Raw genomic sequence first — 19,802 nt, forward strand, 5'->3', positions numbered from 1 at the left:
AGAGTTCAAGTCCACTGAGAGCTGGCCAGTTATTTCTTTCAGACTCCCCACTCAATCACAGCATCATTAAGCAATGCTGGAGTATGTTGAACACTTAGAGTATTTTCCCCATATAAACAGCTGCTGTAGCCACAGATGGAAAGTTACAGAATTGCAAACAATTGACACCAAATGTAAACAGAATATATAAACTACTCTTTATTTCACAAGAAGTGGGAACCTCTGGGTTAAGGGGTTCCTTGCACACAGACTGTAATTTATTATCTTAGGTATATATATACACACAACTGCCCAGAATAAAGCTAGTTAGAGAGTTAAGAGCCTTAACTCAAGAGCCACCCTGCAGTTCACAGGCAGTTGAAACATTATTAGTAGCTCAGCATATTGCTCAAATGCCTTATTTGCAGCCCATTGCTATCTAAAATTTCTGGCATGATGGCCTTCCAAGATAACCACTCACTGAAGAAGCGCTCAGTCTGCTCAGCTACATTATGCATTTCTTTTCCCCTTCGACTGGTTTTTGATTGTTACCAGCTCATAACTTTCAGCTATTTTATTTCCCCTGGTATTTAAATTCATTCCACATACTTATAGAGCCTCACTTACAATCTAACATTATTTTGTCTTGGAGATAAAAAGAGTTCAATTTACTTAATGTGCATTTTTAATTATTGACCCAGAATTCCAGCCAGCCAACTCTCTCATCCCTCTTTGTGGCCTTTAACTCACGCTTTTCAGCTTCAGAACTAGGCTCATTTAACTTGGCAAGAAAACAAATGCAAGCACTGCTTTATTTCTTTCCTTCCGTTAAAAAAAGAAAAGCTACTATCATCCAATCATCATCTTTCTCTGCCATAGTTTTCTGAAGAACTTTTGCTTTGCTTGGATTTGCAGCAACTTAGTCCCACATATGAACACACACGCACAATAACAGCATCTTTTTCCACCCTGAATTCTTGCTCCCTGTTTTCCCTTCTCCAGTTCTTTTTTCCCCTCTAGACAGGTGGAAAATTCATACTTCAAGAGTATGTGGGATAGTACCTCAGAGACTGAATCTCACTTTACACGATGTTCATAAACCTGTATGTTTCTAAAGAGATTATTTTTCTTCTCATAAGACCTTTTTCACTTACAAAGTTTGGCTACAACTCCACCATTACTTTCTAAACAAGCCAGAAGTTATTTGAACTCCACTTTCTCAGGTTTAAATATGTATCAGCCTGAACAAAAATACAGACAACATTGAAAAACATTCCTAGTTTCATTATTTCTCTGCAGAGAAGGAAGTATTATTACCATTCAACTGCATTTCTTTAAGAACAAAACCACATGGCAAATTTCAGGAAGATTTCCCCAACAGTACTCTTGATACATTTTAGTAGGCTGAATATTTAAAAGAGGCACAACTTCAAAGAGATAATACTAGCCATTAGCAAGGAACATAATTCAGTTTCTTTAAGAAACCAAAGAATCATCGACTTTCACTGTCAGGAATACAAAGGACGTATGTTATCTCAACTGGTTTAGCCAAAACACATCATCTCAATCTATAAAGACAAAGTAAACAAAACTAAACAGAAAGAGGAGACCCACTAATATACATTACCAGAAAAATGAATTAGATTTGGCTACAATAAAATTGTTCAGATTAGATGTAGAATTACACAGAAGTATGCACGCTGAAGACAGAAGTAGTTCAGTGCTGACAAAAAACCTGCAGAAGCACAAGCTACTCAAAATACACTCGTACACCAGATATTCACATAAAGTTGAAAATTTCAACAAGAAACTCTCATAATAAGAAAAAGATTGAAGTGAAAAATTTGTCTGCTATTTGTAAGGTTATTCTACAGGCAGAATTTCTTGTTCCATGGTTTTACTCTTTTAAGAATTCGTCCCAAACGGTATAAATAAAAGTAATGAAACACTGTACCTTTTTTTGATTTTGCTCCAATCTTCAACTTCGACGGCCAAGCAATCTGTGTATTTGTTTCTTCCATGATCTGTGAAAAAGAAAGTATTTAAGAAAAATTAATTTTCTACTGTTCTCCTACAGAAGATAAGAGCACACTCTGACAAGACTTATTACTATATACAATCATTCACTGTTGCTATTAGTCATAGCTAGCTCAAATAATAGACTCGTATCACTGGTGATTACCTTGAGAAGGCTCTTTGGTTCTGTACAAATCCTAAAAGCAAATCAATAATCACAGAATGCTTTGGGTTGAGAGGCATATAAGATCATCTACTTCCAACCTTCTGCTGTAAGAGGGACGCCTCCCTCTAGATCAGGTTGCTAGTCAATAACAACCTACAGCATAATGCTGCTCTGTTGTTTGCATGAAGTTCAAGAGAGCAATACCAGGCCCAACGTGCTCCAAATCTACCTTAAAGCATATTTAAAAAGGTTTACAGATTAGTAAAAATACTTTAAGTTACCTTTAAATACTTTCTAAGCACAGACCATTAAATTCAAAACAAGTCCTTTGAGATGTCTAAAGATGTAGCTGCTTGCCTTCAAAGGTTTTTTGCTGTGCAATTTTTTTTTGCCTCATCTTGACCTAAGTGCAATTTTATTTTTAAATATGAGGCTGTTCAGAAACCAGAAATTTTACTTACCACTTTAGCTGCTCAGATAATAAATTTGACAGTATTTAATCAAACACTGTGCAACCTAGCTGTAAATCTCAAGCTAGTTCACAGAAAAAAAAAAACTTGGCAAGCACACATGCACCTCAAAAGCTATCTGATCATTTGGCTCAGTAGAGACTTCTGTTGTCTTTTTTGCTTTAGAGAAAAAATCCACCAGGTAGATAATATTTTGCTAGAATTTAATAATGACAGTTACAATGCATTACGAACACATTTAGCATTAACATTGGAGAAAGAGCCAAACGACACCAAAGACTTCACTGAAATTCAGTTCCAAAATACATGGGTCATCTCTCTACTGAGACTGAAAAGCTCTTCTGTGTTGAGATCTCATCAAGCAGTGTGATGAAGCACCTCTCACTGCACTAGAGATGGCAGTGTCTGATCAACATGAGTGCCAACATAGTATTTTATCTGGAGAAAAAAAAAAAAAAAAAAAGGAAGATCTGCCCATATTAGTCCATGACAGGATGGTTATATAAAACGTCAAGAAAACACATCTAATGAAAACAAATACCATCTCAGGCTGGATCAAACAAGGTGTTTTTAATAAATTTGCTAATTATAGAAGACCCTGATAAAGTTTATCTGGAGTAAGTTGTCCAGTTCTGTTGTTGCTGGACAAAATCCTGTCTGTGCACCAAGAGAGTTGTTGGCTGCTGCCCCTTCAAAAACTTCAGTAATCAGTTCTCTCAGCTAACACTCTCACTAACATCTTTCAGTAACAAGTACACATGCGCTCGTCATAAATTTATGCAGTAAACTAGGAAAAACACACATTAATTTAGCTGTTCTTCTAATCTGCACCTGATTTACATAAGTAGGAAAGACATAGGAAACAACAAAGAGAGCTTTTCAGACGGCAGCTCTCAGGGCTCCTCCTCCATAAATACTATTTGTTTAATTTCTACACAAGCAGAAAAAACATAGGAATGCATTCTTTGGATTGCTAATACCAACGACAATTATAAAATTATAATAAATGAAAAAATAAAATAAACATGGATATTATCCAAAAAGGTCAATTCATTCATGATGAGGGTGAGGGAATCAGACGAAGAGAAGTATTTTACCATTTCTAGTCATTGGTAAAAAAAAAAAACAACTCAAGCAATTAAGTCCAAAACAATTAAAGTCACTTCCAAGAAGAAAATGTAATAAGAAATCAGCTGCATCACAAATAAATTTTCAACAGCAGTATAGATCAAAATTAAGGCAGACTTTGCTAAGAATCGTTAACTCTTCTCCATTCAAATCTCTATATCTTTTCCAATCCAGATGTGAAAAACACCATTTCCAAGAATCCACTTTTAAACAGAGAGCTTTAGGCCATGTTATTCCTAATTGTACAGCAGGAAAAGAAATGCACAGAAAATAGCAAGGAAGAAATGAAAGGAGAAGGGAGATGCTGAAACAAAAGTTCCAACATAGAGAGGACTACAAGAGAAGAAACAAAAGTGGAGAGGATAACATTTGTCTTGAATAATGCTCATGTCCCATCAGTACTGTAACTTCTCAAAGCTGGGAAATTTGTTAAAGAAATTAAACCCGTCATACTTGTCACAATAAACCAAAAGAAAATCAAAGTGGCTTCAGAGGTGCACACGTTCTGAGGACATACAAAGACGCACAAGATCTTCAAAGGAAAAGGAGTTAACTGAGTTAACTACCAAGCTCTGAGGCTTGGCTGCCCAATACCTTCAGGTTCTTCTCAGAACGCAAGCTTAAGTACCTCCACATTAGATGAAAAAGAAGGTTCACAATTTGGTCACTACAAAGATAAGTTTATCTCCTGTATCAGTTATGCAGAAAAATGTCTGTATGCATTTAAATTATGTGCATTTATTGAAGTTTAACCACAATCAGAGCATTGCTGGCTTTGAACTCTAACCAGTAAACTTCTTAATAAATTCCAATCTGAGCATAATCATTTACCACGTATTTGAAAATTACATTTATATAACAAAAGTTTCTGCTGCAACACTTTTTCACCCATGAAAATAACCTCGTCTGTCAAGCAATTTGAGAATCAAAAAAAGGTCTGCCACAAAAATATCCTGTTACATTTGAGAAATCAGGGTTGTCATAGGAACCCTTAAGAAGAATTGGAGCTGCATATCAAAAATAAGGCTTATATATTACAAGAAACAATAGCTAAAGAACTTTTATGAAGCAGATCAAAACTGCAAAGACTTGTATTTTTTTTATTTTTATTTTTTTAATACTTACTGTATGTGGCAGGAATGCCACAAAGAAACCAGCTTCTTTTCCAGCTGCTACACTTGAAATTCTGCATAGTATAGATGACTGTTATCTCAGCTTCACATTTTACCATTCCAACTTACTCAGTTTTAAGTGCCCAAAAGAGTAAGACCCAGGATTTTCTTTTCTTTTTCCATGAAACAAACTTGGAATCACTCCATCAAAACCTCAATTGCATGTTGCAATGGGATACTTTATTAGTGAAAACTCGATGTTACACAGCATACTCTGAGAACAACAGTGCTACTCTCATATTAACAAAACAGAACACAGAACTTGCTCTGCCAGCAATACAGGTATATACATAGTATATTAGTACAAATATATCAGTTGTAAAACAGGATTCAGTCAAGGGATGAGTAAATTTGAGTTCCTGATCACGTAGATTGCTGAAGATCACTTCTAGTCAGGTTTCCCTTCTTTCCACATTAACTAAGTATCAGGATTTGCACTAATCTATAGTGCCTCAACCTTGAAGAATCAACTGACCAGAAGGACTAGGCACATTTGTCAGCAAGATTTAATCACACAGAAACAAATCAAGGTGGTTCTTAATGGAGAAACTATTAAGTTATTTATCTGCCTCTTCTTTCTTCTCCCCTTTCCCAGAAGAAATCATAGCATTTATATAGCCAAAAGATACAAGTAATACATACCGTGAAAAACACACAGAAGATGACACAAGATGTGGGAGACAATCAAAACAAACAGGGCTGTGCCCTGACAATGAAAAACTGGCTCTAGTTGCAGATCACTGAGTTTTTAAGAAGAAAAAAATAAAATAGAGACTTACAGCTCAGACAGTTGGAGGAAAAGCTTTCACCCTCCAAGAACTGCAGCTACTTAGAACTTATTTGAGAAATTTATTGTTTAAACACTTGGAGAGCTTTTACATTAAAACAGCTGACTTTGGATGAAAGCTGGAATGCTCTCAAAGGAAAAACGAGGTAAAATTTTCTTAAAAAAAAAAAAAACACAAACATTTTAGAATTCAGAAAAAATAGATGAAGAAAAGGCTTTGCTTTTCTTATAAGCAATACATTCAGTGGCAGCAGTTTTATTATAATTTGTGTTAAACTTTAAAAAAAAACACTTTCCTTCGCTTTATCGCTTCGGTTTATCCATCTCACCTATTTCTGTATCAGTCCTTACTCACGGTGCAAAAAAAAGTAAATTAAAAAAAAAAAAGGGGTAAAAAAATGAATCTGTCACTTTTCTGTATCTGCCAGGGCATCTCTGCAATTGTTTGTATGTTTGTTTTTTTAACTTCAACATAAAAACTAGTCCACTTGAACTGAAATAACAAAAAGGAACTTAAAATCACAGATGTGGCTATCAGTTGAAACAAGGAAATAAACAAGTAATTCATTTCGTGAATAAACAACCTCTCTCTTTCAGTATGGGAAATCAACCTCCTCAGTTCAATCTTGTTAACTACAACAGAAAAATATGACAGCTGTTCTGAAATTAGTTCTTCCTATTTTATTATGTTATCCCCTGATGCCAGAGGCAGATGTTGGTCAGGTGGCAGTAGAGGTTGACCCTTCTTACCAATATTTCATTACATAGAATTGCCATGCAACAGATGCCAGAAGAGGGGCAGTCTGACACAGTGGCACCTGAAATGGAAGTGAGAATGGGGCGAAGGTGCATCACTCAATTCCTCCACGTGGAAAAAATTGCATCCACTAAAATTCACTGATGGTTGCTGAACATTTAAGGAGAACAAACAATGGATATGAGCAGAGTGAGTTGGTAGGTGGAGCATTTCAGCAATGATGACAACCACTTGAGAACGAGCCACATTCCAGATGGCCGTGACACACAGCTGTCACATCACAAAGTGAAGAGCATCCAATCAGTCAGCTCATCTGCAAAATTGGTGGACTGTGGTCCACCAATCATGGGAATCAAGGGAATCATGTACAGAACTGAATATCAGCTTCAATGCACTGGAAATGATGGTGGCAATATTGCAATATCACAAGGCTTGTGCCAGGCAAGTCCCAAAAATGTTCACACAGGAAGAGAAAGAACAGCACATAAGTTTATCAGGTCCTACTGAGCCAATACAAGGCTGAAGGTGACAGTTTCCTGGGTTGCATCATTACTGGTGACAATACATGTGTCACCATAGCAAGTCAGCATCATAGCAGCAGTCCACAGAGCAACAACATGAATTCTCCATCAGAGAAAAAAGTTCAACATACAGCCCTCAGCAGGTATAGAAATGTGTACTGCCTTTTGGGAAAGGAAAAGTGTGGTCCATCTGGATTTCTGGAACTGGGACAAACCATCAAGTCTGATTACTATATCGTCTATCTATACCAACTATCATCACAAACTAAGCTTAAGGTTTAAAATTCCAGAGTCAGGCCAGAGAAGGCAGCAACCTCTCTCTTGCAACACAAGTGTCAAGTCCCACATCACCTGGAATACTGCGGAGCACTTTGCCAATCTTGGCTGGACTCCTACTCCATCCACATAAATACATAGTTTGTATTTGGTGCCTTCTGACTCCCATCCATTTGAGTTGATGAAAGGCAGACTGGACAGGCAACATTTTTCTACCAAAAATGCTGTCATAACAGTTGTGAAACAGTGGGTCATCTCCACCAATGTAAATTTTTACGAGTGCATCATGAGCACTGCTTTTTATTGCTGGCAAATACGTATAGCTAAATGAGGTGACTTTGTTGAGAAAAGAGTGTTTTGTGGCTGAGAATTTGCTCTCTCAGAGTTATTGTGCTCTTAGTATCTCTTGTAGTTTCCATGCAAATAAATAGGAACCATTACTTTCAGAGTCACGTACAGGCCTTTTCAAGGCACAGAGCACTGAAGCAATGAAAAATTTTAGGTTCAAAAAATAAGTTCAAATTAAATTCCTATTTTAGAGAAGTACATGTATCACAATCTACATTTAAGGACTTTTTATTTAACATACTGGAATAGGTTTTGCAGATAGGGTGTTTTTTTTCTTCATGCTATTAAAAAAGCCTAGAAAGCAATTAAATTGTATGCCTACTGGTAGTTCTTATTTGTTTGTCCAGGCACTGTTTTGAACAGCTGAGTTCTTGACTTCAAAGTAATTTCCTTCTAGGTTGCCTAATTTAGACATGGAAAACACACATCCCTCTAAGGCTTAAATCACCAACAAAACCCCAGATGAGTTTAGATGGTACTTCAGCTTTCACTGCCTTATTGCAAGGAGCTGAAATGGTAACCTATGGCCCCCAGAATTCCACATGCTTAGTCTTGTGTCAGTAAGAAAATCACTCTGTTGAGAGCTCTAACACACAACCCAAATAACTTTCAAGCAAAGAACTTGAAAGGAGTCAGATGTTCAAAGCTAAGTCTCTTGCTCAGTGACAGCCATGGCAAGTCTGCTGGTCACAGGGCCCAAGGGCAGCCAGTGCTGCAAGAGCAGCTTTGTCTCTGTCACCTGAAATGGCACTGAGAATTTGTGTGAACATAACTACTGCAACATACCTTGCTTTCAACCATCAAACAATGGAAGTTAACATGAAGCACTTGGTTTTCCCACTTGGAGTGTTTCACAGGCCAACATGCACCATTTCTGATAACAAGCCTGTCTAAGGGCCTGGTGACAAACATTTCAAGCTCAACATTCTGCTCAAAATAATCTTAGTTAAAAAATACAAGAATAACCAGCATTCCAATACAATTGAAGATACTTTTAAGTACTGATACAACATTTCAGTTAAGCAGAGACAACGTAGGCAACAAACTCCCGTTTTGGTTTGTCACCAATAAATAGAAATCCTTTCTCCAACAAGAACTATCTCCAGTATTCTCAACGCTAGAGCTAAAGTTACTCCCTGCCAAGTCACTGGAGCAGGCAGATTGGGCAAAATATTAAGAAGTTAAACTGAATAACTACAGACTACCACATCCATGAATATCAAAATCACTCTCGTCTCTGAGACACTGCAAAACAGGCAGATGTGAAGCAAGGGAAGATACTTCAAAAATATGCAATTGGATAATGCAAAAGCAGAGTAATGATTCAGTGCCATTTATGCAAGGTTCTGCGAAGAGCAATTTGAAGAGGAGCCTTCCAGGTACAAGGAAATGAACGCATGCATCCCTTGGAGGTGGGGTAGAGCTATAACGTTTTCCTGTATTATTTTCCAACTGCTAAAAACCCCAAATATTTTTACAAACCACTTGTATGCAACTACTCCTCCTAGTGGTAGTCCTTCTAGAAGACTAGACCTTGGCAATTTTACCTGTCTTTGAAAAGGCTAATATTGAAATGATTCTACAGACTGTCATCTGGGATACCCGACATGGATGAGGTTAAATATTGGCAAAGATAAATATTTTATTATTCCACTGTGAGTGATTTATTCCAAGATCAGAGGAATTTGATCTTCACATATGAATTAGCCCATTTTCTTTCAATTGATTTTAATTTAAAATTACCTACATTAAATGCCAAAACAACCTCATCCAAAAAAGTGAAAGTATTTCAGAATTTTCCAGCTAATCTAGATTCAGGTATAAAAATGCAACAAAAACACATCTCTCTTTCCAAATGGAATTTCTATAGTTTCCAGCCAAAAGCAAAAATATGAACATGCTTTCCTTTAACTTCTCATGACCCATAATTTTGTGGTCTGCATGTACAAATGTTGAGACTTTCACAAACAAGCCAAGGAGGATGTTTTAAAGGACTACACCGTAGCCCAGATTAACAAAACACACGCTAACATCTTTAGCGCATTTTCAGAACCTGTTCTTAACATAATTATCAAGAAGGTAATCGCATGCAGAATGATGAAACAGAGAAGCTAAAATTAGAAAACAAGATTAACATCATAGGTAGTGTAGCAATCTAGTCATAGTACTGATCAATGGATATCAGCTTTTAATACTTCAGAAAGCTATTTAATATATAGTAAGTAAAGGCAATTAAGGTAGCAGCTGCAAACAAGATCAACTTGCACTACAATATCGTCAGATTAGTTCCAAAGGGTAAAAGAACAAACACACATAGCTTTTTTTTTTTTTTTAAACCTACAGTTTACCTAAAATGAACTGGGAAAGTAATTTTTAAGACAGGAGTCCACTAAGTATTGCTCTGCAATCTAAAATCTAAAAAAAAAAAACAAAAACAAAAACAAAAAACACTAAACTAAAAACAGCACTAAGCAAACCTCTTCCACCAGTCACGTTCACTAAACTCTGTACTTATTTCCTTTATAAATACAGTAGGAAAGAAAGTTACCAGTTAATTGCCCTTACCTACAGAGAAGCATTTATGCCTTACCTTCATGTTTTATGAGCCCTCAATTGAGATATTAATCCAAAATCATGCTTTTCTTTTGACTGAATGGCTAAAACAATATATCACAGAATCATAGAATGGGCTGGGCTGAAAAGGACCACAATGCTCATCTAGTTTCAACCCCCTGCTACGTGCAGGGTCGCCAACCAGCAGACCAGGCTGCCCAGAGCCACATCCAGCCTGGCCTTGAATGCCTCCAGGGATGGGGCATCCACAACCTCCTTGGGCAACCTGTTCCAGTGCCTCACCACTCTGAGTGAAAAATATATAACCTTTCAACTTTTTTTTAAAAAAAAAAAACGAAGAACGCACAAAAAAGCCCCTATTAATTAATCTGTGTTACAACATTAATTCTAAACAGTACTAGGAGAAAAAAGCAAAAATTCATCTGAGAATATTACTTAGCAGTGACATCCCACAGCATGCTGCTAGAAGAGCAACTGGCAGCCAACTCTTCCCTCCCCCCCAAGTAGAACAGGCAGTTTCCTTCCCACAAATCCAGAACCCAGTCTATGTTACGAATGTGCATCATTCTCACTCACCTCCTCTTTCAACAGTTTCACAGAAAGAATCAAGGCATTTCATGGTCAAAAATCCTTCTTCTGAACTTTCTAATTGGAAAGAATTAAGCATCTCAGTGGGGACTGTGATGACAAACTTTCCCTTCTGTTGCTTTAAACTGCAAGAGATCATGCACAAGATCTGAAGTATAGCAGTGAGAGTACATAAATTAAGACTTTCTCATCAACTAAACTGATTCATTTGGATCTCAGGCTGAGCTCCACATCATGAAGCAAATCTTCACTCCATTGAAAGGATCAAAATGCCCTCTCCTGACAGAAGAAGTTAAGCACAACAGCATCAGCAGGGACAATCAGTGCTCTGAAGTGACCATCACATGTAAAAGCCTTAATAACTAGACCCATCAGACAGCATTTCCACACTGCAGGCTAACTCTCGAAATCACTCCCACTATATCAGAAGCAGCAAAGATTAAGCTAAAGATCATGATTTTTTTCATTTGCATGTTAAAGGTCTCATGAGTACTCCATTCCCTTAATGGAACAATGCTACAGTAGAAATGTGACAAAAACTTTTCTGCAAGAAGACAGTCTTCCCATCACTCAGGCTTCCCCAAACTAAGTGAAAAGTTCAAGTGAACATACTTGCTTTACCTTTTTAGTAAAACTGAACTAACCTGAATAGTCTCTTCGTTCTTTTTGTTGCAGTTTTGCTAAAAGGGGGACCAAATTCTCAATCTCATGATTTCTTGCAAATGTTGACTACTGATATTCTTTCAACTCTCTCATCCATACCAATATCTTGGAGCCACCTCTCTACCTTCCTGGTAAGCTAACTGAGAGGAAGCCAAACAAATTAGAAACTCATGGCACTACCGACTAACACTGAAACAAGTACTGGGACTGTATCACCTTTGCAAACCCTTAAACACATGTTCTGAGCTGAAAGTCTACATACAATTTAACGCTAATGGAGATATATGAATTGATTCCTATACAGAAAGATTGAAGGTGTGGAACCAGTATCTGCAAGTCACAGCTGCTCCTGGTTCTTGCAGTTGAAATATAAAGCCCACAATAATGATGGTGCATAATCAAACATGAATTCAATATATCTAATTAGCAAAATACATAGCACTGGAAGAAACCCGTAGTCCAATAGCAACACTAGTGCCATCAGAAATGAGAGTATAGCCTTAGGGAAACATTAATTACAAATACAAAGTTTCAGAGAAGTCATGGATGAAGACACATGCAAACCCCATCAAAAGTTCCTGCTGAACAACATTATAATCAGTCTGGGACATCTTAGTTTCAGGTCAATGATTAATACCTATGTCTCAAAGTGCACTAAAACCATCCACATTTAGAGCTTTACCTACACACTTCATGTTCGAAGATTAAGAAGCAATACCGACCAATTTCCAGCATGACCTACAGCAGACAGAGACATCTTGGGTTACATTTGTATAAATATGTACTTACAAAACCATTCATGTACACAATAACTCTGTCAGCATATTCACACATGCACTTTGCAAAAGTTCATGTCTGCCTAACATCATCCCAACAAATGCTCTTCAAAGAATAAACAAGTGAAAATAAAGGATTCTGTAGAACACAATACTATTACCTTAAATGAATTGAACTTGAGGCTGTTTCCTTACTGCCTCTCGCTATGAGAGTATCCTAAACTGAAAGTAGTGTACATTCATTATTAACTAATTCTTTAGTTCATACATTCATTATTAACTAATTCAGATGACAATTTCAGTCTGATCAACAAGTGATGAAAGATGCAATTAGGTATGTCTATCTGTGCTTAGTTTTTTTCCTTTAATCTTCTATTGTAGTGTTTCTCATCTTTATCCTGGAGAAGTAGCTAGCTTTAAAGGATAGTTTCACTGATTAACACTTCTAAAACTGCATTACGTTCAAATGTCTGACTCATTTTACGAAGAAAATGAGCAAAGAAAACCCTAGCCTTCCTTTAGACACTGAACCACATTGCAGTGAGGAGTTACACCCGACCTACATTTAAGCACTTGGGCTGAACCCCATGTGCACATTTCCAGAGGCCCTCTTTCTGAGCACAAAGCCCCATATTAGCCTAAGAACTCCAGTCAGCTGAATCCCAGCATTCTCCCATCAGCGTTGTGATTCAAGTTCTACATGCACTGATGCATTGAGGAATTTCAGAGTTAGAGGTTATCATTTAGCACTAAGATTTCCAAATATTAGAAAAAGATAGAGACAAGGCAAGGAGGCCAGAACAAAAAGCAAGCAGAAATGATGTATTAAATTCCCCTCTGTCCATGCAGCCAACTCTCATCTGTTTTGGATTACCAATTCCTTACGGCACAGACCCATCACCTTCTTACATTTTACATGAAAGTGCCATGCATATCTATAATGCTACATAAATTATACGTTCCCTGGAACAACGTCCTGGCTTTGTCTGGGAAGGGCCTTGCTAGCACATGAGGTGTGAACCAGATGTTACAGAACTCAATGGAAAAATTCTGCCATCGACTGCAAGTGGGCTTTGGATCAAGTAATAATTTTACATTAACTATTACTCATAGAAAAAATAAGAACAATAATAGAGAGAGCAAGACCCACAATTATATTTCGCATTAGCTGTTCTATGTAATAGCAGCCAACCAGTTCATGCTTAATTAATATTACCTGTCATTGAACCACAAACCAGAGTGTTTTGGAGAGAAAACTATTGTTTATTTGTTTAAGTAATTAGCAACTGCCAAGGGTTTTGAAAAATCTATTAGACTATGTTAGGTCTTCCCCCAACTCTGAAGCAGTAGTCAAGATTAAAAACATTGGAAGCATGATGAAGTCCTCAGATTATTATTAAGTAACACCAGAGAAGAACACTTCGCTATTTTCTTTCTCATATTTAATTCCAGAAAAGTGGAAGTTGTACATCATCACCATCTTCCCCAGAACATGGCAGAAATGATGGCCATATTGTCCCACACAGTACAGAATTGACGGGAACAAGGGCTAATTCTGCAACTCCATCAGCAGAATACATACTTGGTTCTGCTAATATGCTCAGTGAAATGATACCTTGATATTTGAACTGTTATTAAGCTTTTAATGCAAGAAATTGATAGGAACAGTTCATATCCACTAAAGCCTACTTTATTACAAAAATTAATGGCAGCAATACTGCTAACTCATGTTGGAAGATCAGTAAAAAAAACTTAGCACCACAAAACTTGTGTTAATAACCCTGGATGAGTTCTGGCTTCAAGCCCAGCTCAGGGAGCATGAGTAACTTCTGTTCCTCCTGACGTCTAACTTACACTAGCTGAGCTGTCTCTCATGGCCCAGCCACCAAGCCAGGCCATCTGCGAGCAATCAGCATTGCCTTGTTGCCTCCAGTACTGGCCTCCTCTCTTCCCTTTTTTATCTGCCTCTCTCAAACTGAATCACCTTCTGAGCCTTTGCCCATTGTCACTGAAGCACTCGCATGAAAACTTCTCACACCCAGCCCACTTCTTTCAACCCACAGTAAATGCAACACATTTGTCAGAAAACATTTGTACTGTCTGAAGATGTTATACACAACAATATTTATGCAAATTACACTCTCAAATCTTGATGTCACTCGTAAGTGGCTCCCTTCTCCTCACCAATCAACCCCGAAGTCTGATAATACAGCTCTGGAGAGGCTCTTTTTATAAGCCATTTTAAAAACACCTTCAAATTCATACTGAGTTTCTGAAAGTATTTTCTCTCCCTTAGCTTCCAATATATTTCCAATGTTTCAAATCACTCTTCCTCACTACACAACCTGAAACACATCAGAAGTCTTCGTTTTACCTCCAGAAACTGCCTTATTCATTTCACATGAGAGAAAGGAAAAAACGTAACCTTGATTAAAGGAAAATGCACAGACAGACTGTGAGTAAGCCATGAGACACTGTCCAAAGATTTTTTTTTTTTAACAAAAAGAAAACTTGTGAAGATAGCTTCCATCTGTTTTTATTAGCTGTAGTATCACATGTACGTACAGAGAAGATTCACTAATGTACGTTAAACTACAGAGTTGCTCAGACACTAAGAGCTTTAATTGAAGTGAACCACTTTTAACCTGTTGCTACATCCACACTCTGCCTAAATAATAACTTCACAGGCTCATGCCAAAATAGACATATCAATATTGCTAAGTAATATACTCTTATTCACAAAGGACATTCCATTTTCTATTAAATTCAAAACAAAATTTTCTGCTATACTAACAACTGTGTAATTCTAAGGTAGATTATACCTACAGTAAATAATCAAGTACCCAAACACATTAAACATGCAAGTCATTCAACTCCACAGAGGAAACATTCAGCTGTAAGAAATACGAGCCATTTTACATAAGGGTGAGAAAATATTGTACTGTAAAGTAATGTGTAGAACGAAGTACCTGCTTTAAGGCTTTGTTGCTTCAAATTAAAACAAATCCACACATTTTAATAACATTCTAAAGATGAATTCTTAACACATCCCCCATCTGTGCACGCTAATCATGAAAATTAAGCAGCACATTCAGAAAACTAACTCATTTGTCAGTCCCAGTGTAGTCTAATGTAATCTAGTGCAAGAATGTAATCTAAGAATCCCATGTAATACTTAATAAAACAGATATTTTGCCATTATCCACACTCCTCCCCCTCCAGTCTTGATCAGGGCATCTGCTGATCTCATACAGGATAAAGTGTTCTTTCACATTTAAAAACATATCTTTCGAAAGTACGATCTCTAAGTATGAACAAAATATGGAAAATAAGGGCAGCCACTTGTTTAACAGACAGCTAATCAAGATGAAGTTTCAAGGCATTTCTGGATACAACCTGAATGTTTACACTGTTTTCTCTGGAGTGCAGAAAGACAAAGCAGCTCATTTTTATTTGCATACTATATGCACTATCTTCATCGACTCAAATACTAATTTACACATTATTCATTAAAAAACCCACGTTGCTTTGTAAAAAGCAATTTCAAAGCCATTACTCTTGTTCGTGTTTCTCTTTGTAGCCGAGTTGCTGTGGGACTATTTTTTCCAGTCCTTCCGTGCCTCTGTCTAACCACAGACGTTATTGAAACACTGTGTGGACTGTGCATTTCTTTCTTAAAAGGACTTTGCATTTCTCAACCAAATATTTATGCTTTCAACGATAGCACAATAAGTTTCATGTCATTTCTTCAATAACAGGATGTAGTGTTTATCCACAGACTAAAATGTTAAGACCACCACACCATCTTTCTGGTGAACCCTCTGCTACTAGGGTTTGAAAAACCTGCTACTAGGTTTTGAAAATATTTTCCCCTAGTTTGAAACTTCCAATTGAAGAACAATTAAGCTTTTAAGTGAATTACAGTAGCATACACCAAAGAGCAATACTTATCATTATAGTTTACAGAAAGCTGATGGTTAGTAGGCATTAAACAGCAAAACTGAAGAAATGGATTTGCTCACACAGTGGAAACTGCACCGTAAATTTCACTAGTAGAAATCATGAATAAATAAAGAGCATCATTTTTTGTCTAGTCAGTTGTTATGATAGAATTACAGTAACTTTCTTACCTTCTGAAAAAAGTCTTCCCCACTTTTCCCTTTGCCCTCAGCAGCAGCTGTAAAACAAAAATGACATCTGGTTATAAAATACCTGGGAGAAAAGCTCTAGGTCTACATATTAAAAAATCATCAACGAGCCCATGTTACTGTGATATTATAACTCTGGGTAAGTTATTTCTTATGCAATAGGCATTTATCAACAATTGACTAATACTTGGAACAACATCTTGTGAGTCACTTGCTAAGGATCAGTTCCAAGCACATATTTATTTGCATAATAGAGCTACTATACATATATAGTTTGTAACTCAAATTTAGATCTACGATCACCTAAATCCAATGATTTATTCACATTGCATGCTTTGCCATGCTCTTCTATTAAGATGTAAACAGAAAGCTGGAAGGGCACAGTATTCACTAAATCAAGATAAGAATCAGAACCAAAACAAAACTAAGAGGAATATTAAATCTGAATCACATTAGTAAATACCTCTATTCTACTATTAACTTTTTCTTAATACCAAAGGGAAATAAAACAACCTCATAGAATACTGACTGCTCTTTGGTTTACTGAGGTTGACAAAGCACCGCAGAAATCCAAGCATACTTTCGTGCTGTTATATTTGCTTGTCAGGCAGTGAATTTATACAGTACTCCTTTAGACCAACAGCACTGCTGAGCTACTACAGTCAACACAGCTGAAAAGTTGAAAACAGCCCTAGATACTAGGAACAGCCCCCTTTGTACAAACCAGAAGCATTAGCACTTTTGATTACAAGAAGAGCATTCAACAAAGGTGACCTTAAGCTAGACGGTACACTGAATGGGGCTGCTCTCAACCATGGGCAAATGTGAACTTGTCATGAAGGAAAAACGTTGTGAGCTCCTCAGCCTAGGAGGTTTTAGAGGCTGAAAGGTGAAAGTATTGAGCCCATGAAAACAAATTGCTCAGAGGAAAAACACAACAATAGAAAAACCATCCACTTGATACTAGTACAGTTTTGTAGGCAAAGAGCACAAAATGGAGAACATCAGCTTCCCCTCATGCTTAGCATGGTTCTAGCTATGTCAAACTGTGCAAACCGCGCAAGAGGTCAAGTGTGGGGATTCCAGGTCTTGAGCTTCTGTGAGAGAGAGCAGATAAAAGGGGCATCGATGCTGGTGTGTGCAAGCGCGCTGTGCTCTGCAGTCTTGAAGCCACACAGAGACATTTGGGTCAACAAAAAAAGACAACAGTGACTTTGGAAAGAGCAGGCAACTACAAACCTAAAAATCCACAGCCAATAAACAAAGCATACAGCCTTAAGAGTATTTTTCAGTAAGCCTGCAGGAAAAAAAAATACCAACAGTAGCATCATTTCAGAACAGGACTTGCAAGCATACAAGAAACAAAGATGCAACTTAGTGGTTTCAAGAACAAAACAGGGATTAGGGCTTGGATTCTCTCCCACCTTAAACCTCTCACTGTGCTCTCGAGTGATGTAAGGGGAATGCTACAACTGTTTGCACATAACATATGTTGTAGCTTATCTGTGTTGCAACTCAAGGCACAGCAATCACAACACAGGGGATCTTTCAGAAGCAAGATAATTATGAGAAGGATAATTGCCTTTTCTCCCCCAAAAAGGAATGCCTCCAAATGAAATTTCAAATGAAGGAAACAAAAGAGGGGGAAAAAAATAAACAAGTTTCCTGATTGGAAATTTGAATTGCTGAAGACAGTCATTGTCTTTGGGAATTTTCTGTATTTCTCATACGCAGAACAGATGTGCAATTAGCCCCATCACCTACCTTCAGAGCTGTTCCAGCTACTTAGTTCTCTCTGTTCTTTTGATGACACAAGCAATTCCAGACAGGGCAAAAGCCACTGAGGAGGTACAAGATACCTCCTACCCCAGAGGAAGCAATGCCACTGTATTTGAGAGCTTCTCAGAAAGAGTCCCTAACACAAATAGCATGGAGTAATCCTTGACCATGAATTTCTATACAACTGCATACAGAACTCCCTGTTCTTTCACACAGTGTCAAAGCAGAAGAACCCAGTGAAGCAGTCGGCCTGCTGCAGAGTAAATCCCAGCTTCATAAACTGAGGAAAAAACAGTGCTCACCTCGCCCTCCAAACCCACACCGCCTGTGACAGAAGAGTGCACTGCTGGAAGCTTCACTAGAGCAGGGTTTTTAGAAACAAAATTCAACTTGTGCATTGCAAGCCAGAGGTACTAGCAAGAAAATTGCAAACAAGAGCTAACTTCAGACAGCAGACACTTCATAGATGCATGTTGTTTTTACACATCTTTCACTAACTCAGAAATTGCTTTGAAAAATTTTAGGGAGGCGAGTATCAAAATGCTCTTTCAAATGATAGATGGGCCTGATGTGCTTTTAATCAGAGGGTCCAGAAGACAAACTGTAGATGAGAAGATGACAGGGGAGCTGAAGTTGTAGCTTTGAGAATAGACAGATTTTGTTTCAGCTGTAAATACATGCCTTCTAAACTGAATACAAACAAGAGATGCCTTGATAATGGCAATGATGCTCTGCGAGGCATTTAAATAGAATGCTGACAATGTAAATTCCAAGATTCTTACTGCAAGTTTGTTTTTAATTTGAATCACTCTGGTGACCTGATTTACAGCTTGACCTGACCAGCAACTGTATGACGCAACACATGGATCCCAAGAAGCATGGAAGGCAGAAGAGGGAATGAGAGTGTCCTAATGAAGTTGGGGTGCAAATGGCATTTACAATTTTAGTCATTATTCAGTGTTTTCAATTGCTTTACTGTAAAATAAAGGAATGGTCTTTCATTCTAACTGTTAAAGTCTTGTGGCTCCTAACAAAAGACGAGGAAGGCTGTACTGTATGGTTGGATTTTTTTTTTTGTGGGGGGGGGGGGAGAACGGGGGGAATACATTGAACTTTCACACTGCTGTATCCTAAAGCAGTTCTTCTGTGATTTCAGTATTTCTTATGTGTCCTTTATGTCTGTGCTCACTTTCATATATAAAATAGCTGCTGAATATTAAGGTGGCCTAACAACATATATACACACACAGAAGAAAATTTAACATTAATGGTTCCTGATATGGTGAAGATTCTAAAATTTAACATTAATGGTTCCTGATATGGTGAAGATTCTACCATCTCAAAGCCTTTCTTTCCCTGCAAAAGTGGCCGAGATTTGTTGCTTCTGAAAATGGGAACAGTTGCCAAACAAGGAAAAAGTCACCCATTTCTTTCTTAATTAAAAAGAAAAACAGATTCTGTTCTAACACCACCAGCTCGGTATCACTGACAGGGAAATGAGCCCCAAAATTATTCCCCAAAATTTTTAATTTTATACCCAAGTCATTGAAAATGGGTTCCAAACTGTGCAGCATTCACTACAGTGAGCTGCAACTCAGCAAGCTATTGAGGTTGACCTCAGTCAGACAAACTGAGATAAAAGTAAGCGTTAATT

At 37.5% G+C, this 19,802-nt stretch overlaps 1 protein-coding gene across 4 annotated transcripts in view; it reads right to left on the reverse strand.

Moving 5' to 3' along the window:
* The window catches only part of BICC1 (BicC family RNA binding protein 1), a 95,656-nt gene that overhangs the window by 46,871 nt on the left and 28,983 nt on the right, over positions 1-19,802 (reverse strand). For 2 of the 4 annotated variants that reach the window (XM_052677176.1, XM_052677177.1), the window contains exons 2-3: positions 16,352-16,398; positions 1,934-2,003 (exon numbers count right to left, since the gene is read on the reverse strand). In XM_052677176.1, the coding sequence (XP_052533136.1) occupies positions 1,934-2,003; positions 16,352-16,398 (117 nt within the window). Of the gene's footprint in view, positions 1-1,933; positions 2,004-10,770; positions 10,871-16,351; positions 16,399-19,802 lie in introns of those variants that run through there. The other 2 variants (XM_052677180.1, XM_052677181.1) reach the window with 2 other exon arrangements.

Source organism: Tympanuchus pallidicinctus, unplaced genomic scaffold (genome assembly GCF_026119805.1).
Source record: "Tympanuchus pallidicinctus isolate F22 unplaced genomic scaffold, pur_lepc_1.0 scaffold16, whole genome shotgun sequence".
NCBI classification, from domain to species: Eukaryota; Metazoa; Chordata; class Aves; order Galliformes; family Phasianidae; genus Tympanuchus; species Tympanuchus pallidicinctus.